Genomic DNA, 25522 nt, shown 5'->3' on the forward strand with positions numbered 1-25522 from the left:
AGATTTTGTAGTTTCAGGGACCCGAGCATGGCCGAGGCCCGTGTTCAGAAGCCAGGATGTAGAAGTAGAGGGAGAAGGGATTTCATGGCCCTAAGAATCCAGCCCCAGCCCCACTGCTCCATAGAGCCTGATCGGAAGCCCCAACTCCCTGCCTTGGAATTGACTTCTACCCCAAGAGCATACATTCACAGGGAAGACGATGCCCACTGAATAGGGAGGCAGGAACAGAAAGACCCTTATCTGAGTTTACAGCCAACCAGAACTATTAATCTTATTCTTCTTTAAGGTAGAAGCTGGCTTTTTTTCTTTTTTCTTTTTTATCAGCAGTAGGGGACAAGGAGAGAGTTTTTTGACATTAAGATGGACACTGCTTTGCCTCTGCGGATACCGTCTGAGAAAAAAGAAAAAAACACTTTGGGATGGAGTTGGTGAAGAACAGTTCCTGGGCACCTTTCACTTCAGCCTAGTTATTTTGGCCACAGCTTCCAGAGTCAGGGCACAAACACATGGTGAGTTCCTTGATTAATCCCATATCTCTGTGTGAGGCAGCCTTGGGACTGCATCCCATCGGGTCAATTTCCAAGGTCAAAGGATATGCTTCCAATTTACTGGTCAAACATGTTTACGCCACAGGGACGCCATCTATAAGATGGAGCCCGGGAAAAACTCTTCAGGACAAATGGACCAGTTTCTTCAGCAAATAATTGCAAGGAAAATACAAGAGAAGAAGGGGACTCTATAGATTTAAATCTTTAAGATATGTACAAACCTCTTAGTGTATGGACTTTATTTGGATCCTTATTTGAACAAAGTATTTTAAAAATCATAAGACAGTTGAGAGTATTTGATATTTGATTGGTTATTTGATATTAAGGAAGTATTGCTAATATTTGGGGTATGAAAATGGTATTGTGAATACATTTATAAGAGTCTTTGCTTTTTACAGATATATTCTGGAATATTATGAATGAAGTATATGATACATGAGATTTGCTTCAGAATAATCTGGGGATGGTCAAGAAGTGAATGGAATATAGAGGGAAAGGAAAGTGAAATGAAAGTTGCTTAGTCGTGTCCAACTCTGCCATCCCATGGATTATACAGTCCATGGAGTTCTCTAGGCCAGAATACTGGAGTGGGTAGCCTTTCCCTTCTCCAGGGGATCTTCCCAACCCAAGGATCAAACCCAGGTCTCCCGATTAGCAGGTGGATTCTTTACCAGCTGAGCCACAAGGGAAGCCCAAGAATACTGGAGTAGGTAGCCTATCCCTTCTCCAGTGGATCCTCCCTACCCAGGAATTAAACCGGGGTCTCCTGCATTGCCAGAGGATTCTTTACCAACTGAGCTATCAAGCCCAGAATATAGAGGGGGTAGAAGTTAATTGTAAGTGACGAATAGGAGGTACATGGGAGTTCACTAATCAATTCTATTTTGTACATAATGGTATTTTTCTATAATAGAAGAAAATCTAAGTATGTTAGGAATAAATGTACTTTTTGCTTGTTTTACCAGGTTCCCTGAAACGAACTTGAAATTCAAACTGAACATGCCAGAAATGGGCTTATATGTTTCGCAGATGAAAGCTAGCTCATTCCTCACAGGGCATGGGAAGCCCTATTTCTCCCTGAAGGCCAGTAAGATTTCTACACTTTAGCTTTTTTTTTTTTTTAACTAAGAGCCAGAACTTGAAGGGATAAAATGATGACTAGCATCACTTCTCTTGGCCAACTTCCCTGACTGATGAGAATGGATTTCCCTAGCTGCTCACACTGTTGAGGAAAACAGGAACCAGAGCCAGGTGGGTCTAGACTCTAGTTGGGTTTTACTCAGTGTCCCTAGTGCCTAATGCTTGCAACTGTGCTTCTCTGCACATTCTCATCCATAGTCCTTGAGTCATTTGGGCCTCTCTCTCAATCAAGACTCAGAGAGAGGTGTAATGATTTGTTTAATATCATATGGCCTGGGCATGGTGATCCAGTGGTTAAGAATCTACCTGCCAAAGCAGGGAACACAGGTTCACTGGTCTGGGAAGCTCCCACATGCTTCGAGGCAACTAAACCAGTGCACCGCAACCACTGAGCCTGAGAGCCGAAACTACAGAAGTCCATGTGCCCTGGAGCCCACGCTCTGCAACAGCAGCCACTGCAATGGGAAGCCCGTGTACCACAACTAGAGAGTAGCCCCCACTAACTGAACTAGAGAAAGCCTGCACACAGCAGTGCAAACCCAGGGCAGCCAAAAATTAAAAAAATACATCATATGGCCCATGAATGGTGAAACTGGGACTCATATCCAAGTCCTTTCTGGTTTCAAGCCCAGACTTCTTCCCACTATACCATATTGCCCTGCCAGTCTCAGGGTTCCTTTCATTAGGATGCACCAATCCAAGGTTGCAAATAATAATAGTTACGTGGTTGGGACTGTATGGAGTGCTCTACATGCATTAATTCATTTCAACCCTCTTAATGATCTCATAAGGTATGTATTATCCTTGTGCCCATTTTACAGATGGGAAAACGGAGGCCCCTAGTGTCACAGAACTAATAAAATGAGGAACTGACATTTAAACTCAAGGATATCTGTCCTCAAACCTTTGACTATATTTTTTATGCTACTTCTCCCTATTTAGTGGAAGATGAAAGTTTTTTCAGAATTCCCCCAAATAGAGACCTGGAAATGACAAGGAAGAGAACTTACACCATCAGTGTGCTGAAAGAATGACTTAGCTCTATATTTTGGAGTCAGTTATTTTTTCTTAAAGTCATAGCATTCTCATAGCAGTTAACAATGGCCAGGCCACTGCTAGCCACTTTACAAATGTTAATTCATCACATAATCATAGCAGCCTGGTGAGGTGGTTGTATGCTATTATCATTCTTCCCATCTTACCGATGGAGAAACTGAGGCATTGCCAACACCACAGAGCTAATAACAATACAGAGCCAAGATTCAATCCAGGCAGTCTTCCACCTGACCCTGGGCTTCGATCTCAACCTCACCTTCACCTTGAGCCTGGTACCTACGCATAATCTGTCCTAGAGTATGTCAATGAAGGAGCAGTGTTAACTGACTTTAACTCCCAAGTCTTAACTCCAACTAATAAAGACCAAAGTTCTGCTATTGGCCTGAGTAATAACTGAAAGGTAGTAACTGATTCTAACTTGGACTTTAAGGCATGTATGGGAAAAACTGATCCATTCACCTGAGTTACAAACGTGTTTTGAGGACGGACTCTACCTTTTTGAAAGCCGCAATAATAAGAGAGAAAATATTAAATTTAACGGGATAAATCACCTACATCACTTAGCACATAGGAGAGGTCAATACACAGTAGCTATTAACATCCTTCATAACCTCTCTGATCGGTCTACTTCTCGTCCACTCCATCGTGGGTGCCACAGCCCAGGCGTCCGTCCTCTCTCTGGTTGCTGTAGTGTGTTCTCTCTGGATTTCTCCACTTAGCCTACTCTCCACACTGCACCACCCATGCCCAAAACTAATCTGTTCTCTAGTCTCCTGAGGGAGGGTTAACCTTCCTGGTCCTCTTGAACCACATGATGTGCTCTGGCCAATGAAATGTGAGTGCAAGTGGTGTGTGTCAATTGCAGACAGAGTTGATAAAAGCCAGTGTGTGTCCTGCCATGCTCCTCCTCCCGCATGCTGATGCATCTCTCAACCATCCTGACGGTGGTCACTTTTCACCCTGGGTCCTAGAATGAGGAAACTCTATACAGAAGCTCCAGCAACCCTTGACAGACATGCAAAATAAGGTACAAACTTTTATCATTTGTTGTAATACACGGCACTTTTGGATCTGTTTGTGTCACAGCATAGATCTAGCCTAATCTGACTGATACACGTTTTATGATGTTCTTGCAGGGAGGACAAAGTTCTCTAATGTGCCGGCAAGGCCCCGCAACATTGTGATCTAAACATGAAGCTTCATCTTCTACCGTATTTCCTCTTTTTCTCTTCAGCCAAACAGGGCTTCTTTCAACCCCCTCCTAGGGCTACTACAGGCTGTTTGTATATGCTATTCCCTCTGCCTAGAACATTCTCCCAGCTGCCTACCCCCTTTGCCTGGTTAATTTCTGTCTCACCAGCCTCAGTTGACTTTCACGGCAGTTATGTGTATCCTTTATAGCACCCAATCGCTGACAGATGTGCAATAAGGTAAATCCTTACCTTTGCTGCTGTTTGTTGGAATAATGCTTATCTTGCCCACTAGGCTGTGCACGTCCTACAAATAGTTGCCGTCTTTGCTTACTGACTAGCCCTAGCCCTTGGTACATAATAGGTACTCAAAAAATATTTATTGAATAAACAGTTCGGTCAAAATGTTGTAGTGATTATAGGAAGGACGTTGGAGCCAGACTTCTTAGATTCACATCCTACCCTGCCATGTATTTGTTGGGTAAATTACTGAATCTGTCTCAATTTCTTCATCTCTAGAAGGAAGATTACAAATGGAAGTGATCCCATAGGGTGTTTGTGAGGATTAACTGGATTAAGACAGTGGTTATTTACTTGTTATCTCTGGCCTCCAAGCCCGCCCTTCTATACGCTGTTCCATGGGGCCACGGTTTCCTTATGATACTTTCCCAGACTCCTTTGCTGGATGGCTCCGTTTTGATAAAGCCGATGAGAAACTCTGGCAGGAGCCTAGGAGTAGGAGGGAGGGAACTTCACTGTGTGTTCATTTTCTACACACAGCGTGATAGCTAAGAGGATAGAGGTGCAAACCGCCCGAGCTCCTTTCAACTCTCCCAGCGCCAGTCAGGCTTTACTGCCTCTGAAGTGCTGGTACCTGTGGCTGTGACCCCCTTGAGGCCCAGCATCAGCTGCCCACATCCTCTGAGAGGTCTGAGTAGGGGCCGTGTGGTGACTCGTGAGGGCCTCACGGTGACTCCTCTCAGTAAAGATCCAAGTATCTGTAGGGAGTCCCTCCTTGGAGCTTCTGGTCTGGTAACCCAACCTTTCATTTTTGTTTCTCTAACTCCAGGGGTGGTGGCTGTACTCGTGTTGGAAAAACTGACTGGACCCTTTTCCTGGCTCCAGACTGGGCCTTAACTGATACACTATCTAAAGCACCGACTCAATGGACATTAATTTGAGCAAACTCCGGGAGACAGTGGAGGAAAGAGGAGCCTGGCATGCTGCAGTCCACGGGGTTGCAGAGTTAGACATGACTTAGCAAGTGAACAACAAGAAATCTAAAGCACTGAGAACAGCCTCAAGCACACAATAGGCACTATGTCAGTGTGAAGTTTTGCATTTGTCTAAGTAGGTAAACGGAGAAGGCGATGGCACCCACTCCAGTGCTCCTGCCTGGAAAATCCCATGGACGTGGGCTGCAGTCCATGGGGTCGCTAAGAGTTGGACACGACTGAGTGACCTCACTTTGACTTTTCACTTTCATGCATTGGAGAAGGAAATGGCAACCCGCTCCAGTGTTCTTGCCTGGAAAATCCCAGGGACGGGGGAGCCTGGTGGGCTGTTGTCTATGCGGTCGCACAGAGTCGGACACGACTGAAGCGACTTAGAAGCAGTAGCAGCAGCAAGTAGGTAAAAGGGGTTTCCCAGGTGCTGCAGTGGTAATGAATCCTCCTGCCAATGCAGGAGATGTAAGAGACAAGGGTTTGATCCCTGTGTCAGGACGATCCCCTGGAAGAGGAAATGGCAACTCACTCCAGTATCCTTGCCTGGAAAATCCCATGCACAGAGGAGCCTGGCAGGCTACAGTCAACAGGGCTGCAAACTCTCAGACAAGACTGAGTGTGCGCGCGTGCGCACACACACACACACACACAAGTTCTAGGTACACTGGATGTGCTAAGATCCAGGGATGCAGAGAATAAGATATTATCCCTGCCTCCAAGAAGCTTTCAGTCCAATGGCAAAGACAAGACATAAAGGTAAATAACACAACTGAGTGACTGAGTACACACACACACACACAAATAGGTAAAAAAGCCAACATGGCTCATGAGAACCCTGTGGAGGGTGCCTGACATCTGTCAAGGATGATGCAAGCGACGGGTGCAAAGACTGGCTGTCTTTAGGGGAAACTCTGATCCACACCCATAACTATCACTCAAATGTCACCTTCCAGGTGTGATTTAAAGCAAATGATGACACAGCTTCCATAGCATTAGCAATTTTTTATTTTCCTTTTTTGTTGCATAGGAAATGCAGTACTTGCTTCCAGTAATTGTATTGTAATGTGAGACGGTGGTAGCACTAATGGTTGAATACAAGAGTTAAACTAATCCACACCAGCTCAAAAACCTGTGGAGATTTAGTTGAATAAGAATGGACGCCCACAGTGATTCTCAACCAATTACAAATTTTCACAGAACACAGTCAAACTAAAAGGGTAACTATGAGAGTCAATACAAGTATACTAGAGGCACAGGGGGCCCGGCTCATAAAAAACAAATGTCAAACTAACTTATTAACACGGGGTGTTCAGTTTCACAACAGATCTCTTATCATTGGAAGTGTTTAATCCCCTTCTCCCACAATTTGAAATGAAACAAACAAACAAAAAAACCCCAAAAAACAAAAATGGAGGTATCTTGAGCAGACAGATTTCCAAGGGTGGTGGGACAAGCCCTCAGTGAACTTTGTTCTGGTAAGAGGTCAGGGCTGCAGAGGAGGGGGGTCGTGTATTTGCCTTTGAAAGTCTACCTAGAGGACCTCCTAGAATCTGATAAACCTCCAGCTCTAGGTCAAGCCAGTACCTCAGCAGTGATGCTACCAAATGCCTTCACAGTGCAGAAAGGCAGTCGGAGACTAGGGAGAAAGTGCACTCTTTAGGCCTCCATCCCAACGTAGCCAGTGGCCTTGTGACCTTCGGCTGAGATGTTTGAAAAAACAGTGCTAAATTATAGACTATTACTAAAAAAAATTTGAAAAATAAAAATAACACAAATAGAATCAAAAAGGGAAAAAATCTTCTGTCATTGTGAGAAGCTGAGCATAAAAACAGCAAGAAAAACAGCCCCATTCATTGGACACCATTTGTCCTAGAAACCACCTCGGAGAGACAAGTTCACATCGAGCACCCTGGGGGGTATTCTCCACTGTGACGGCGTAGGGCTGGATTCACGGTGGCACTTCCACCATATACTCTTGTGGTCCAGACACACTTTGGAAATTGTGTTTTTTGAATTGAATAGCATCAGGAAATGTGACGCTCATGTGGAAACTCATGATGTCTGGCACTCAGGCAAAGTCCTGCCCCTACATGATGCTGCCTCCCTTGTTACCATGCTCAAGGGTAGGTGGTCCCCTCTTATCTTTCTGAGCATTGCTGAAATCTGCTCTCCATTTCCCCATCCCCCTAACAGATTATAAAAGGGGAATAAAAAATAAAAAGGCAGATCAATGCTGGCTTAGGGGAAAAAAAAATGAGATAAAAGATTTCATTTGGGAAGCAAGTCATTTCAAATTTAGACCAAAAAAGAAAAAAGTTATATTGAAAAAAATCCCGTGTTAATAGCCAATTTCTTTTTCTTATGAATCGGGCCCAAAGTTTGTACAGAGTTTTATTTTTGAAGAAAATATTGCAACTGTGCATGAAACTAAATAGCCACGTGATTCTGTAAAGATTTTTTTTTTCTTTTTTTTTTTCTTTTAATACGAGGAAGTCTGGTGTGAAGACGGATCAAGCATGGGTACCTGGCTGAACATTGTCCATTAAGAAAATGCTTCAGTATCGGCAAAGCTTCAGTCGAGGGTGAAGGGAAATGTCCCTCATTTTGAAATATCCTCAGTGTCTTCAGAGCAGAGTTCTTGAAATTCAAATGGTTGTTTTGAGACAAAAGTCTTGCCAGGGACTGATTTCTGAAATCAAACACCCATGCTTGTCCCCTAGGAAAAAGAAAACAAAAAACAAAAACGAAAACAAAAACACAAGTAATACTGAATTTAAGTCAATGTATACCTCCAAAATACTGAAAACTGCCGAAATCAAGAAAAGACAGAATTTGCGTTCTCAGTGAAATACCTTTAAACCTAGCTGACAAGAACCAAGTCAGAAAAAAAGACTAACATAATCTTGAGTAATATTCATACAGTTCACTAAGCATTATGGAATAGCATGCATTAATATTGTACGGTTATTTTACATCACCTATACCAGAAGGTCCTGACTGACAGACAGCGAAGGCTACCGGTGTAGAAAAATCTTACTTCAGAAGAGCAATATAATACAGATTTCACAGGCACTACATTTTAATATATCAGGTATTATGCTGGTTTTCTTATAATTCTTTCTGTCCTAAAGCTGGCATTATAACAATGACCAAAAAGGCAAGGATTGAAGTAAACGGAAAGTAGATACCAAAGTTGATATAGTTTTTTTCTTCAGATAGATTAGTGCATAGTTCTCATGCAGATAAACACTGCTATGCGTTTACACTGTTGGAAAGCAGAGTGAATTGAGCCCAAGTTGTCACATTTGTGTAAATCATTTTGTCAGCCTGTAATAGCACCATGTAATGGATTTGCATTAAACATTAAATTGATTTCAGGATTGGTGACACAGTATTCACTACACTTAAGTGCTATGGAATAGCTTCAATGTTACCTGCTATATATCAAAGCAATTTTCATCCCACTGCTTTTTTTATTGGAAAAAATAAAAGGAAAACATACACGACACTAATTAGACGAATGCACAGCCTTGGACGTGGAGAAGGCAGAGCGGGTTTACTGTCAAACAGCAAATACATGCATTGACTTCAGGACGAAAGTGGCCTTGGAAAAGCTGATTTGAATGAAAGCTGTGCTGGGGGCAGTGCAGCTTTCTGAGACTGTCTGAAGTCTTAGGACAGGTCTCGGAGGGTGGGTGGTGAGGTGCCACTGAAGCTCTCCGTACATTACCATGCCAGTTGTGTTTTAAATTGGTTCTATGGAGGCCTGCTACCAGGAAAAAGAGACAAGAAGAAACGGAAAGAAAGAAAATGAAAGAGAGAGACCACTACGGCTACGGACAAAATGATACTTCCAGAGACATGATGCCATGTACATTAAATGACATTCTTAGAAACCCCTCCCCACAAAAAAAAAAAAAATCAAAAGGAAAACATTTTTTGTCTTAATCCAGATTTTGTAAATACTTTATGACACTGTAACTACAGAATTCAAAGCCTATGAGGATAAGGACTTGAAAAGTGAAAGACAAACTTTTTGAGACGGGGTTTTGCGTCTTCCAGTGGGCTGTCTGAATACTGTGACTCTGGGAAGTCTGGGTTCCTTTACGCTTCACCTGTCAGAATGTGAAGAATACACGCTTCGGGAAGTGGACCTTGGCCCGCCTGTAGCCCACGCCTGACTGTGGGGTGGGGGCGGGGAGGAGCTGACATAGTAACTGTCATGCCAGGGTGTGAAGAAACAGAAAACCTAGGTCAAACCTCAAAGGAAAGAAGAACGTGTGGGATGGAGAGAGCGGGCTTTGGAAAGAGGGCCTCTGCCCATTAACGGTCAGACAAGGAGCGTTTTTGTGGCAGGGAGATGGGCCAGAAGGAAAAAAAAAAAAGGATATAGGAAAATGGTATGATTTAGTGTTTGTGCCTCTGACTTCAGTTCCCAAAGAAAAAAACGGAGAGTTATTTGAGGGACTTATCTTTGCCAATATTGTTAATGCCATTTGAAGGGAGAGAAAAAATTCGAATGTGTCTCAGAATCAAGGGCTGGGCCTTCAAGTGTGGATGGCCCTCGGTCTGTCAGTCTACACACCCCAGGTAGCAACGTCTTCCTCAAACATCTTCGCTTGACTTTGAGTCTAAAAAGGTTAAACACTCGTATTGTTGATGTTTCTTTTTTCCTGCTTGATCACAACTAAACTACAGTTTCCTGCTGCTTTCTGGACAATGAAACATGAACAAAAATATAACTTAGTGTGTTTAATACTTAACCCCTGTTCGTTATCACCCTAGACTGCCTCCCTAATGTTTTAAAGCCTTTAAAACATTTTTTTTCCTGCAAATCTGTTCAGAGTTCCCTAATTTTAGCTTCATCAAACTTAATACAACAGAATACCTTCAAAAATACAGCATACCTGTAACGTCCATTTACAATGGTTTTTCAGTAGACCTATACTTCTCAAGCATAGGAATATGCTATACCATTGAAAGAAAAAACAAACAAAACTGTATTTAAATACTTACAAAAAAAAAAAAAAGGAAACAGGAAAGTTTTAAACTTAAATCCAGTTCCCAAAGGGAGAGGGGGGTGGGAAAGAAAGAAAAGCCATTCTATGAACGCTGCCTTTATAATGAACAATCAGAAATTTCACTAGGCTAATTTGACAGAAATTTTTCCTCATTTAAACAACATTACAAAAGTCCTGCATTATAAAATAGGGTAGAATAAATCAGTGTAATCAATAAAACTATACAACAATACAAATTACATATCTTCTGAGTGGGCAGTTAATCTCTCTCTTTGCAGTCATGACTACAACATGCTCACTAAAAACAACTAAAACTGCCCAAACTATTGCTTAGTTTGTTTTGTTTTAAAAAAAGGGTGCAATTTTATTGTATATACAACCAATTTACTGGTAATACCTTGGCTTATCGCAAGGTTCTGACAAAATGTTTGTCTAGGCTTTTTTCCCTTCACTGTGAAGCACTGAAAGCTGCTATTTTTTTTCTTTTTTTTTCTTTTTTCTTTTTTTAGTGCACATATGTCATAATAAAGTAATGCCCAGCTAAGTGCTATAGGGGAAGGCAAAGTATGCTGGCTGGCTAGAGGAAGTGACACCATATACTGACAATCACACCATACGACAGCGCCAAACGACTATTCAACCACTTATCAGACACATATGAAAATCCAAAATGTTTTATTTTATTTTTTTTTCCTTAAATAGAGATAACCAGTAAACAATTTTCAGAACTTGGAAGTTTAAAAACGTGCATATAAAAATGGGCATTATATACTTTGTATTGAATGTGGATTGACTGCAGTCTGCTAAGAAAAATGGGGTGTGGGAGCTGAAGAAAAGGGAAGTTGTCTTTTTTTTTTTTTTAAGGCTTGCTTGTGAAAGGAACAGTTGTAAAAACAAAATTGCTTGAAGCAGGGTCAGCTTAGTGCTTCACAGTTTGACTGCTTCTCTAAGAGGAGCCCTTCCTGCGCACGTGCATTCAAAAATCACAAAAAAAGTACAAAGACAGACACCTAAAACACACTGCGTCAAGTGCAGCACCGACTTTGGTCAAATAAAAAAAATAAAAGAAAAATTAATCATTGCTAAGCTTTTCTACACGATATAAGCAGGTATTGCATATTTTCATATATCTGGGGGCGGGGTGGGGGGGGAAATAAAGGAAGACTCCAAATAAATTGTAAAATGCAGCAACATCCAAAATACTGATATTCTAAGCATCTACAGATCTCAGAATAGCACTGCCACTGACCACATAGGACGATAAAGACTACTCCTATCTGCGGGACAACTAACTCTCTATTTAGTTCTAGATGTTGAAACTGACAATGGCTGACATAAAAGTCACATTTACAAAAAGTGTCTCCAAATGCTTGACTAGGGAAAAACCCCTTTCAATAGAGGAGCATGTGCAACAATTCCACAAATAATCGCTATCCAGGGCAAGGCACATTGATATGGAATTTTTGTTTTCGTGCAAATTAAGGAAAAAAAACAAAACAAAACAACATTGTTTTGGGGGGGAAAGATGAGGAGCAAAGTGTCTTCCCAAGAATTTCAGTTACTTGATTGTATAGGACAGTAGTAGAACCCTTCTGAAGGGCTGAAAAACATCGTTTAAAGGCAAGTGCCTAGAGTAGGGATTACAATATTGTGTCTTAATGCACTCTACTTTATCCTACATTAACTATATAAAAATTAGTTACTAACACTAGAACATGCAGAGACTTTCTCTGATCAGCAGGGCTCGCCAACCAGAACGTATATATATGTATAGTATAGGAAACCTTCTTGAAGTTGCATGGGAAGCAAAGGGGTGCTTCGCTGTCTGGTAGAAAAATCACTTGCACTTTTTTTTTGTTATTTTTTTGTTTGTTTTTTGTATTTTTTTTTTTACATAAGATACAGGACATTTGGGGGTGCAAACTTTTTTTTCCCTAACAAGTACCCTTGATCTGAATGGGCACCAGCATTTGTCTCAGTATTGGTTTCATTATTATTATTAAAATTATTTTCCCATAGCCCAGTTCAGGGCGCAAAGGTCTTTAAATTTTCTGGACAATCTCTGGAACAATGAAGTGTCTGATAACTGATAAATCCTATGATGCCAGATACATGTAAAAATTTTCAGAATTGGCATAATCCATTCTAGTGACTTCTAGCTTATAAAATTAACAGATACCATGATTTTATTTTAGTTATGTGCTTTGATAACAGAAAATAATTAATTAGCATTTAATGTAGTTAACATATTGTGGTAAAAGCACCATTAGATTTGTTTTTTTGTTTTTTTTTTTTAAATTTTCCTTCAGTTTTTAAAGGGATACAAGTTTAACAATAAAAAACATAAAAAGCAAAAATAGCTCCCCTTTTTCTTGCAAGGCTGTTTTTTACCCCAATAATTTAGAGTCCTGGGGTGGAAGGACTTGAAAAACAAAAATAGAATTTTCAACAATCTCTATCTTACAAAGATATTTAGCTATCCAATGAAATTGCACTTTACTCAATTCAAAATTCGATTGTTTTGATTGATTCCTGTCAGTTTCTGTCAAAACAGACCATCTTCCCCATTACCACGTGAATTTGTGTCATTGTTGAAATTGTTGAAAAAATGTTTTTTTTTTTTTTTTTTTTAAATGTAAGTGCAGCATTTCAAAACTTTTAAAAAACTGAATAGCAGTAGTAGTAGTTTGCCATTTTCGGGATTATTCTGCAACGCGAGTGGGTTCACTGTCCTTCCGGGCCATGTTACCTAGTTAACGGCTGACTGCTGAACCAAGCCAAACTAAAAGAAAGAACAAAAAAGGAACATAACTGCGATTTCTTTTTCCAATATGTTACAGAAAAACATTGCCCTTTGACTGTCCCGTAAGTTATATATATTGCAGATCTCAGCTACTACAAAAGATTTAGTTCTCCAAGTGCCTCCTGATTGCTCAAAGAGGCTCACACCGGTGTGGGTAAATTCATGAAATACTGTGAAACAGCCGGGCTCCGTAAAGAAAGTGTGTTACGACAGGAAGTCAGTGAGCAAGGGTAGATCCTCTCTAGCCACACTGCCTAATGCTCACGCAACCACGGAAACACTTCAAATGTTACAAAGCCCAACCATTTCCAGCACCATATGAGAAAATTACAACAGTTCCTAAAGTATTAAAAAAAAAATCCCAAAAGGTTATGGCCTTTGCTGTTGGACCATAATGCTTGCTGTTTCCATGTACAAGTTGATTTGATTTTCCCCTTCCAGTGACAGTGAAGTTGTAACCGCGCTGGGTTGAGGATGCGTCCATGTTACAGAGTTGAGAAGGGGTCAGGTGGTCTGTCTGGTGGATGGTGGGACGCTGCGACTTTTATCCCAGGTACCAGGACTGGAAGACAAGAGGAAAAGTGCAATTAGAGCTACAATTTGGAAAAGAACACATTTTAACGGTGGCCTTTCCACTGGTGAAATCAAGATCGATGTTAGGGATAAAGGGGGGTTTTCACTGGTAAAAGTAAAGGAATGACTAACAGTAAACCTTAAGACTCTGAACCTGATCTTACTCTTCTGAAACAACACTCAGTGTCTTTGTAGGGGGCTGCTCATGTTCTGAGTGTAACTTGCACAACCAAGTATTTATGTCTACTTGAAGCACATGCATGGTATGGAGGTTCCAATCTGGCGAGGGCAGCTGTAGCAGAGCAGGAAGCTCTATCACCTGGTTTTTGATTGAACCCTCAGCGCCTAGCTCAGTGCCTGGAATACAGGCTTCCAAACAAAGAAGAGTGGAATGAATGGAGAATGGGTGAAGGGAGAGGTTTTATATCATCATGGATGTCTTCTCTGATGAATCTCACAGCATCTCCTTTTCAATGAGATGCTATTACAACGTTCTTGTAACAGGCACAGAGGATCAAAAGCGAGAGAAGAGTGAATGGAGCTCAGGTAGGACAAGCGCTACACCAAGAGTCCTGGGTGATTCTGGACAAGTCATAGCATCTCTCTTCTACTCAGTCTCCTTAGATGTGCATGAGGTAGATTTTACAATGTAAAATGCTCCTCTCAGCTCAGTATTTCTAAAATAAAATTTAAAAAAATGACATATAATCATCAACTGGTATCACAGATTTTACCATAGTGTCCAAAGGAAAAAAGGAGGCCACCTGCACAGCTCATGCATGCTTTTGCTCCTCTGACGTTTATTTACAGCCTTGCATCTAACTGCTGGGCCCAGTTACCAGTTGCCTTTTCCTTGCATGAGCCCTTAGGTGATTAGCTTTGGGCAACAGTCTGGTGATATGTCACTCTACATGCCGGCACTTCTTTCTCTGTTAGCTAAACAAAGTGACCAATTATGGTTTAGTATCAGAGTCAGTTTCTCAAGTGATATAAAAAAGTACATGGCTTTTGCCAACTTTTCTCCAGAACTACCCTACCAAATTCACCACATTTATTCACAGAAAAATCATCAACCTCAAGCAAAATTAAATGCTTCCGAAACCTCTGAGTTGACAGTTTCAGAAAGGATTGCATTTGGGTTGATTCAGTCAGATGAAGGCTCATCCGTGTCCAAGAGATTCAATTAGGTAAAGCAAGGACTCATTTGATTCCAGGATAAATGGCAAAATGATAGCTACATGGAGGTTGGGATAAGATTTCCTGGTCACACAAGCTACTTTTGATGTCCAGAGGTCTTGAAGGAAAAAAGAAAAAAAAAAAAACCCTGAAGTCTAAACCGAAAAACTACTCATCCTGTATACTTTTAGATGTTATTCTTTGACCGCATGCTTTGAGGAGCACAATAAAGCCTCTTGTGTCCTGAAAGGAAATCATCCTGGCAAATACACAGGGCCTAAATCGAACTGGACAAAAGAAAGAAGAGGGGGGAAGAGAGGAACCGGGAGGCAGACTCCAAACCGTATTTCTAGCTGGACTCCCGCATAGCTGACGCAGATCCGAGTTAGAGCCGAGTTCTCCCTGGAACCCAACAGTCTCAAACTTTGGATGCGGCAAGTCACGCTGACAATGTCTGTTCTCACACTTTCTAAGTCAGTTGTGAAATTCCAGACTTTTTAAACCTGACGCTGCGTCGTAGTTCTCGAAGCAAGCGCCTGAGACCCAGTGAGTCAGTAGGGGGAGCAGTTTTCCATTCCACAGTTTCTGGACACAACCTCAGTGCACTACAAAAATCTGCAGTGCCTCTACACTTCTCTTAAAAAGCAAAGCAAAGGAAAAAAAAGTTTCTTCACACATCTTACTATTCAGTGTGTGCCTTGCCGACAAGGTTACCCCAGAGCAGCTCTGTAATCCTTCACTGAAATAGGCTTTATTGATTGCTCTGGTCTATTGTTCTCTTTTCAAGTCCCCCAAGTTCAAGTTCATCCTGGTGTTACATCATGTCTGGTTGCTAAGAGCAACCAGACAGACCCAGACGTGACTATCATTAGCAAGAAACCCTCCGCTCTCCTCCCACCAACCTTCCAGTGGCTCTGACGTAGCAGGCCCACTGCAAACACACTGAAGTATTTATTCTGCCTAATTTATGACCTACCCAGCAAGCGAGACCCCCACTCCAAAAACCAACACTGTTGTGTATTTAATTAATCTGTCTTTCTCTGGCACTTGGGAAAGTTAGACAAAGGACTAATTATTGTGTTTCACTCTCCACACTTTTCTTTTGGGGGGGTGTGTGTGTGAATATTTGCATGGGAAAGAAAACTACAGGCCCAGCATTGGCTGTCCCCCCCTCCTTTTCTTTTTGCCCTATTGACATTTCATGAAATACTTTAGCTGCTTAAGGGAATTAGAAAAAAAATGCGATGTGAATGTTACTCCTTCTGAGTTGGTATTCAGTAACACAAATCAACTCATGACATGTTTAAATTTAAATGCTAACCACACACTCTCAGAGTTACTTTAAAGGTTAGTTTTTAATCAATAGAAGTTGCTGACTCCGGGTTTTTGAGCTGCGCAGTGCAGCTCTTGGGCTTTTGTCTAACGTTAAAGCTTTCAAACTTTTTTTTTTTTTTTCCTTGAGATGATTTTAGCAATGATTTGCAGACACAGAAGACTATTGTGCTCTGACCAGCAACATGTCACCAGAGGAGAGAGTTGCCCTGGGGTGGGGTGTCAATATGACTCCTGAAGGCCTGGGTTGGGGGTCTTTAATAAGCCGTGAAAAAAACTTAATTAACCCTTTCAGGCCCAAACCAAAACCTATTCTTAAACTTTTTCACTCCTGTAATTTGACCATTAGTCCTTATTTCAACATTACACTAATCTTCATGACAATTAACCCAGATACTTGACCAAGGCTTTCCAGAATGGGAAGTCAGCTGGTTAGGGGAACTACACAGGGAATTTTTTTCCCTTTTGAATGAGGGCTCCTTGATTAAACCATTTATTCATAGTGATGGCAGATAAGCAACTATAATACTAAAAAATAGAACCCATTCATTTCATCAAATGTTCTCATGACCAGTTTGTAGCTGAAGACCTTCCTTAATTCCATTATGAGTGTGATAGTTGCACATGTCTAAGCCACTCGATTTTTAAAAACTTCCATGAACTATGAATAATGTCCAATAGACAAGATAATGTTTGTAAAAGCCCATTTTTCTCTTGTGATATTCTCTTACAAAATCTATAATTCAAGCAGTGCAAGTTTCAAAACATTACTTGATGAATAATTCTGGGCATTTTCTTGTCAGGTTGTACAAGAAAAATATGAAAGAAATCTGAGATTGTTAAATTGTTGGGGTTGAGGAGCAAATCACTGGGAAAATGTTGCCACATTAAACAAAATTCATTGATGGAGAGTCAAAAAATTGTCTTCAGATATTTACTAACACAAGCTTAGGTTTCATATGGTTTCTGCCTTCATATGTTATAGCCCTTTAATCTAACCCACTGTATCCAGATGGACTACAAAGGAACCCCTGTCCCTTATCTACAGTGAATTTCAATATTACAATACAATATCGGATGATGTTATCTTGATACATTTACATTAAGGAAGTAAACACAGAGCTTTGATCTATTTTTTCTTTTTTTTTCCCTTGGGAACTCTCAGCTATAGTTTGGGAGGTCCACAAATCCACACTCCCACAGAAGCTAGAGTTAAGGGAAATTACTGCTGCATTCACAGTTTCTACAGTTTGGGATGTGCTAAGGTGGTGAGGAGGGGGCTGGAAGTGGGGCTGATTGTCCTCTCTCAGTGTTCAAGGTGAAACATCAAAAGAAATCTGCAGTCCACGACCAGAGCTCAGCTTTCCTCTTCTCCAGTCAAATGAAGAAGTAATCTCATCAGGTTGGAAAGTGCTGACTAAGGATTTAATAAAGTGCCTGCAGATGTGGCGTCTCTAAGGTATTCAACTCATGTAATGCAAAACAGCTCCACACTGAATGTGCTTATAAAATTTCATTTAACCATTGCAGCATGACTCCCCCCCGCCCCCCACCCCCACTTTTTTCTAAGGAGTTTTATCACACTTCCCGCCCCTTAATTTACAGCTCCATGAAAGTTCGAATCCCATTCTGCCAGGATTCTGGAATACTCTCAGTAGTCAGGTTTTATGAACCATAAACAACATCTATCCGGCTTCATCGCAAGCAGGAAGCCTGAAATGGCACTCGGTACCTTTGACGGTGGCAGTCTCTTTCCTTTCCTATCTGAGGGGGAGAGCAATTAGGAAACCGAGGCTATTTTTCAAAATTTGGTCATAAGGATGCCTAAAACATGGTTGATGAAGGCTCAGTTTCTTTAGTTAACATCAAACATTCTAATGTAAATAATGAATTTTAAAATGGCTTTTATATGCACTTTTTACTAAAAGGGCAGGATGCATATTTCAGAAACAAAAGGAAATGCAAGTCTGTTTGAGATAGCTGCATTTTACTTTAACCAAAAAAAAAGAGAGGGTGCTGCGGTGGGGGGTGGGGAGGGCGGAACAGACTGTGACGCAGCAGAATCTGTTTTTCAAATTAAAAAGTTAAACAAAAGGCCTCAAGGGCAAAGTTGAACACCGCGGAAGGAGGTTGTTAATGTGGAATCCAGAACTGGGTGTGACACTTTGCTTTCTTCTCCAGGCAAGGTGGGTTATTTCAGGACATTTCACACACAGAAAGCAGAAACAGGCAAACACAGGGAGGCCTCTGCCCCCACTCTCCACTCCTTCATACTCCATCAGCCCCTGAAGAGGATGCTGCCAACTAGCACTGCAGGAGTTGCGGTCAACATCTTGACTTCTCTCTGGAGGAGATGCTATCTCTGCTGGGTCATTAATCCAGTTAGTCATTTTTGGCTTCCAGCTCTTGTGTGGATGAGCGAAAGCCCACTGTTTAGCCCAAATGAATTGTCCTTGGCAAATCAGCCAGAAGCCAGGTAGCCTCCCCTGCCTCCTTCTGATCCAATGGAAATGGACAAGGCCTTGGAGTCCACTCCTGGTTTCTGACGTTAGTATACCTCATTTGGGAGTACTTCACTTATTTAACAAGTGTTGAGCATCCTACTGTGTGCTTGATAACACTAGGCTCTGGGAATATGAGTACAACAAATACGGTACCTGCTCCCAGGCAGTTGGATCTTTAGACTTCAGTATCCTTCTAGAGACCAGTTACCCTGCTATTCTTATAGTTGGATGTTTGAAAACTTCTGTCAGCTGATGAGGCTGAGTATTCAGTGTCCAAGGGACCCAGGACCAAGTGCTATTTTTTCCACTGACTAGTTGTGTGACTTCAAGTAAGCATGACTCTGTCCTTGGCCCCTAGAAGACTACTGTAGGGCCATTCTTCGTGGCATGGGGATACCGGTTTCTTCTGACAAAGGTGACACCCTGCACCCAGGTGTCAGTTATTGGTCTTGCCAGCCACAGGCTGTGATCTCTCAGCCATTTTTCTTGTCTGATTTTGTTAAAGAAAGCCTGCTTTCAATAATGCTAAACTAAGACTTGTTTATTGTACAGGAAGCTATTAAAACAGTAATGGGCCATGATTGGCCCTGCTCACCTTTGCGGCCTTATCTTTTCGCTGCTTATACTCAACGCTTGTGCTGTGTTACACTTCTTCCAGGTCCCCCAAAGCCAAATGCTTTCTCCCTGCTGGAACTTGGCAGAGCTATCCCTCTCTCCTTGGCTTTGAACACACTTGCTAGTCCTTGCTTTCTCAGATTAGCAGTCCCTTCTTCCAAAGGGTCTTTCTCCAGGCTGAACTGGAGAAAAGTCACTGAACTGTAATTACCTGTTTTCTCCCCAAGAAAACAAAGTGTCTTCTTGTGTGTGGCATCTCCGGTGTCTTGCCTGGTGACTTAATAAACACTGTTGAATAAAGGAAGAAATCTCCAAGGTTCCAAAAGTAAAAAGTCAAAGTGTTAGTCCCTCAGTTGTGTCCAGCTCTTTGTGAGGCCATGGACTGTAGCCCACCAGGCTCCTCTGATCATGGAATTCTCCAAGCAAGAATACTGGAGTGGGATGGCATTCCCTTCTCCAAGGGTAATCTTCCCGACCCAGGGATCGAACCTGTGTCTCTTGCATTAGCAGGCAGATTCTTTACCATCTGAGCCACCAGGGAAGCTCAAAGACTAGTATCAATTACCCCAACAAGTTGTTGAGATGGGTGACTTCTAGAATGGCTGTGCCTCATCCATGCTCGTGGCTCATGCCCGCATCTCCCTGAATGACAGGTGCTCCCCCCAGAGACATGCAGGTCTCCACAAGCCACCCCAGCGAGTTCTGATTGAAGAGCTCTTGCAGTGGGGCCAACTGCAGCCGTAGCATGTGCAATAGTTTTGTAACATGGACGGCTGCCTGCTTACTACGAGCACAGAGGAGTTGTCCAAACCACCACTCCCTGGAGAGTGACCATGCTGTTCCCGGCCAAGACCTCCATTTGGTTCAAACCTCAAGACGGGAAAACACTAATCTTTTTACCCAATAAGCCATCCAGCACCTCCAAACCTTGAGAGTACATACACAATCCAATTATTCCAACAGTTGTTCCAGAGTCTGACTCTTTCACCGTATTCCAACTTGCTCTAGTGTCTGTCTCACCATCAAGCAAAGTTCTTTTTTCTGGCCTCCCTTTACATGTTTACCAAGTAATCTTTTACCTCACGAAACCAAAGACTTCTGAATTAAAAACTGCACTCTGGCCACTCACATTTGCTCTGCTGACTTACTGGAGGGCTGCATGCATAGTGGTAAGAGGTGGGGCACTGGAGTCAAGTTAACAGAAAGAATCTGCCAGCAATGTGGGAGACCTAGGTTTGATCCCTGGGTTGGGAAGATCCCCTGGAGAAGGGAATGGCTACCCACTCCAGTATTCTGGCCTGGAGAATTCCATGGACTGTATAGACCACGGGGTCGAAAAGAGTCAGACATGACTGAATGACTTTCACTTTCACTTTTCACATCATTTAACTAGTATGCCATTACATGCTAGTTAAAGGCGCTTCCCTGGTGGCTGAGATGGTAAAGAATGTGCCTGCAATGCAGGAGACCAGGGTTCGATCCCTGGGTCAGTAGGATCCCCTGGAGGAGGATATGGCAACTCACTCCAGTATTCTTGTCTGGAGAACCCCATGGACAGAGGAGCCTGGTGAGCTACAGTCCACGGGGTCACAAACTAACCCTAGATTGAGAAACTAACACTTTCACTTTCTAAATGATCTTAGATAGGTCAGCACCCCTGGGTCTCAGTTTTAAACTCTGTGAAATGGAGCCAACAAGTTTATCAGTTTTTGTAGGGACTGAATGAACTAATGCCTGAGAGACAAGTGCCGAAAACCTGAAAGCCAGGGGAGATGAGTTCTCTATAAAGTGTGTACGGGCCATAAGGTCCACAGGAGACCTACAGAGGACCAGTTCCCTTGGAAAGGCATCGCTCAGCAAGGCGGCTTGCTCTTATTTAATGATATAATTTCTTAGTTAAAGGTAGCAGCTGTGTCAGTTCCATTTCTCCAGTTGCAAGAGAAAGTTCTTGAGAAAATAAAAATCTGTCTTTAATTGCGGTATTAAAATCAGAGCAGCGAAACCAACCGCACAAAAGAAATTGGCTCAAGTTTATGAAAGGCATTTGGGCCTTTGCCTTGCAAGGCTGAGCTGCACGCCTTGGAAGTTGGGGGCGAGGGGGAGAGGGGATCTGGGGTTGGGGCGAGGGAAGGGGGAGGGACGGAGTAGTCAGGCAACCAAGTGGGACAGAAACAATCCTATTTTGGTTTTTGTTAGCGAATGGCATACTACATAGATCAGAGACTTCTTATAAAATACAAACCCCCACTGTACACAAAGCACAGGAAAATGTGAGGAAAAAAGGGAAAAACGAAAAGCAGCTTAGGGTGTGTTAACGCTGCTATTCTGTCAGCTTAAAGAGTATTTTATGCTTGATCAACAGCTCTTTTTTATTGTGCTTTTCTTTCATTCATTCAAGACATCAAAGCGGGCCCCACCAGTGTACCTGCCCTTCTGGAGCCGCTTGTGAGGGGGTTCTAATGAAGCACGACTCTGGGAGCCGGAGACCCCCGTGGACACGGCAGTTCAAAGGGAATATTTCAACAATGATTACATTTTGTAAATCTTTTTATGAAAGAGACAGCTTATTTCCTGCTTTTTCATGAAAAATAGATTATCCATTAAAGTGAGCCCGCACCACGGAAGCTGCTTCAGATCTGAGGTGCAGCATGGAGATTAAGGGGACAAGGACCCGATGAAATTGTCCAGAGTTCCTATCTGTTTGGCCACGATGGCGCAGCCGAATGTTCTGGGAGGAGCCCAGACAGTGCACTGGGTGGCTCTGCAGTGGGAAAGGCGGTGGCCAGGGTGTTTGGGGGCTGAGTTTTCAGCTAGGGTCCTGTGTCTATTATTTGCTCTTTCAATTTGTTGTTTTTGATTCCACAAAGTCCAGCCAAATATCAGAAGGCATCAACCGACTCCTCTGATTGGGCAAAAGTAAGGTGAAAAATTTTATTTACAGATTCATTAAATGCCGTATTTTAACACTCTAAAATGGGATGAGTCCCTTTTCCACATGGGAAGTTAGCCACAAAAAAAGCTAGCTCTGGGCTGAATATACAATACAGACTTTATCATTGGCTGATGTCAACCCTAAAGGCAAAAATAAAGAAGGCAGCCCGGCCCTTTGTAATTTCTGATTTTCAACACTGAAATAATCTTTCCCTTAGTCTGTCTTCTTTTTTTTTCTTTTTCGGTGGTGGGGAGTTGAGGGGAGCAGGGCAGGAAGAGAGTATGACTTCCTGTGGAGAGCTATGAAGTGAAAAAAAATGTATGTTTTCTACACATTGGATTCCAATTTTAATTAAACGCCTGCTGTCTAACAAGTGCAGACAGTCACACTTGGGGCTGGCCCAGTGGTGGCCCAGGGAGGTAACCTTTCTGATTTAAAAAGAGAGGCGTGGGAGTGGAGGTCGGCGCTCAGCCGAGCGTGGCCGCATTACAATAATCATGCCACGGCCTGCCTCCCTACTCCTGCTCTTCCTCCAGAGCTGAAAAGCTCTTCCCAACATGACTCAGGTTCGCAGGAAACCTAACATGCAAATTTACCGTTTCAGTGGTGCAGGTAGATAAATTCTGGTGAGCGGGGAGATAACACTGAAGTGAAAAGTCCAGTTACTTCAAAAACTCTCCCGGAGACTCCTGCATGAGTATGACAGATCTGCTACTTGGCCAGAAACACATTTCCAAACTAACCTTCCTAGCCAAGGAGTCCCCTTTAGGCACTGGATGGCACTTGGCACCTGTGCCCGTTACCACCCCCCAGCAGGTGCTTTTTTGCTTGGCCCTGAGCATGGCTCTTTGCTTCTGACCCCTTTCATCTTCCTCTATTCACTGTCCAAGGCCCTTTCTTCTGTCCTTTCCAGTCCCCTTTCCTGCCTCCTCTCACCCCTCCAGCCAGTCTCTCTCTCTCTCTCTCTATTTCTCCATCTGTGCTTCCACCCCCACAGGAATGAGGGAAATCCTCTACCCTCTCAAAGACTCTGCAAACCAGCTGCCCGCCCCACTCCGTTCACTGGATTAAGGGAAAGGAAGAGGGCACACTCAACCAGCAGTGGGGTTGGGGGCTTCTGTATGGAGCCAAAGAAGTGAGGTGCAGAGGTGGGATCTGGATGGAATGCGAAGGAGACTGTACATCTTTGCTCTCAGATTCTTGACAGAAGAGAGCAAGAGAGTAGTAGGAAGCAACTCCACACTGGACTGCGAGGCAGGGGGCCCGGTTCAAGTCTCAGCTCAGTCTCTGGCTGCCCTGCAACTTTGGCTGCTCTGATCACACTATAAAGATCCCATTCCTATACTTGTACCTTCTGGGAGCATCTGCTTTTCAGTCTTACAGGTGCAGAAGTCATCCTTTTTCCTCATTCACTGTGTAGATGTGATATTGGCAGGGATAAAACTGTTCCTATCCCTCAATGAGGTTAGAATGAGTTTGACTATGGAAAAAGTCAGAGACCAGATTCTAGTCTGTGGGAAGTCAGGGGTCCAACTTATCTGTAGAACAGCCCTTGTATACCAGTTATTATAATATTATTCCATTATTTGGGGGAGGAAATAAGATACATAGAGACAAAACTTTGAAATACTGGCCTAAAATGTAAGCAGCATTATCACAGGAAACATTGATGTGATCTAGATGTTACAGAAAGGGCTGGGGTTTCATCGGAGCCAATTGCCCTGGATAAAAATGGAATGATTTTCCCAAGCCCAGTCAAAGCTCTTGTGTGACATCCCAGAAAGCACAGACTGAGGATAAGTGAACAATGCTTTACTCCTTCTTCTGAAAACGTGGTGGGATTTAGGGTTTTATGACAACAAAACTTGTCTTTGTTAAGACGTGACTTGCAAAACAAACCCACATGGGGGAGTCGGCAGTTTCAAATGACAGTATTTTTTTTTTTTTAATGCTGAAACAGCAAATGCTTTTTATGTTCACATTTATTTCCTTTTAAATTTGTAGATTAAACTTACAACTAAGCAATATTCATTACTATAAACAATTAGATTCTTCTTGAATATTTCTAGTGGAGGTGAGTGGGAAGCTTTTTGGTGGAGCTGGGTTGGGGAATCGTGCAAAGATGAGATCTCACAGTATTCACAGTCTCTGTCAAGGGTCTTATCAATGATATCATTGTGAACATAATCTATGGGATCACCAGAGGCTTCCCTGTCAGGATTCTATGCTTCTTAGAAAGAGGCAGCATCATTCTAACGCAGAAAATTTAATTCGTTTTTACCTTTTTGGTAATGACTTTAAAAATGGTGATCTCCTAAGTGAAGATTACTTAAGACACATTTAGTCAAAGTGTTAATCACTCAGTCGTGCCTGACTCTGCAACCCCATGGATTGTTGCCCGCCAGGCTCCTCTGTCCACAGAATTCTCCAGGCAAGAACATTGGTGTGCTTTGCCATTTGCTTCTCTAGGGGATCTTGCCGACTCATGGATCAAACCCAGGTCTCCCTCATTGTAGGTAGATTCTTTACCATTTGAACCACCAGGGAAGCCAGAAGACATATTTAAGAACATGTCATAAAATCAAGCATGCAAACAAAATCACTTACTTTGCTTACAGATGAGTTCTATTTGCCAGTGTTCTCCTAGTAACTGAGATTTAGGAACAGACTCGGAACTCACACACACAGTACTGATTTGGAATAGTTCCATACCTCTCCTATCACTTTATTATATTTTAATGAAACCAATTACAGATTGGATGACGGTTATATGTTCATTGGCTTTTTAAATATTCTTTTCTCTTGTTAAATCACCATATGGCTAAGAGATCCTATAATTCAGTTTGAAAAAATGGTGGCAAGTTCAAATGACACATATTAACTGTCATTCTGATTCTGCAATCACGACTTCTTGCAGAGATGTCACCGTGTGCTATCCTAAAGGCAGTTCAGTTTAAAAAAAATTACTCGAAGACTTTTCTTTCTCTCAAAGAAGTGAATTGTCTGAGCTGAAATATGGCTTCCTGTTTCACTGCAGCAGCTTTCTGTGTTGTTCTCCAGGAACACGTTGACAAGTTCAGGTTCAGGTTTAAACTAAATAAAACACTCCTCAGGAGTTTATAACTGAGCCTCATTTACATGTGCTCTCTCTGAACCCTGCCGGCCTCAGTAAGCTAGTTTCCAAGGCTTGGGGGAGGAATGTGTTACAGTTGGAATCTGTACTGCTTTCTCAGGCATTTTAGACTCAGATGCCAGGCAACACCAAGCTTTGGTTAGTATTAAAAGTTTCCTCAGATGTACTATAAAGTCAAAGAAAGAGGGAAAGAAAGAGAAGGCTGGGCCTAGAAAACAGAATCTTCTTAATTTTCCCAATAAGGTTTTAGTGTTAACATTCTATTAATAGTTA

General features: G+C 42.3%; 1 protein-coding gene across 3 annotated transcripts in view; it reads right to left on the minus strand.

The window, feature by feature from the left end:
- Positions 1-6147: 6147 nt before the first annotated feature.
- NFIA (nuclear factor I A) overlaps positions 6148-25522 on the minus strand; it is a 399012-nt gene continuing 379637 nt past the window's right edge. For all 3 annotated transcript variants that reach the window (XM_070780237.1, XM_070780242.1, XM_070780228.1), the window contains one exon: positions 6148-13546. In XM_070780237.1, the coding sequence (XP_070636338.1) occupies positions 13529-13546 (18 nt within the window). In that variant the 3' untranslated portion in view covers positions 6148-13528. The remainder of the gene's footprint in view (positions 13547-25522) is intronic.

This window comes from Bos indicus, chromosome 3 (genome assembly GCF_029378745.1).
Source record: "Bos indicus isolate NIAB-ARS_2022 breed Sahiwal x Tharparkar chromosome 3, NIAB-ARS_B.indTharparkar_mat_pri_1.0, whole genome shotgun sequence".
Classification (NCBI taxonomy): Eukaryota; Metazoa; Chordata; class Mammalia; order Artiodactyla; family Bovidae; genus Bos; species Bos indicus.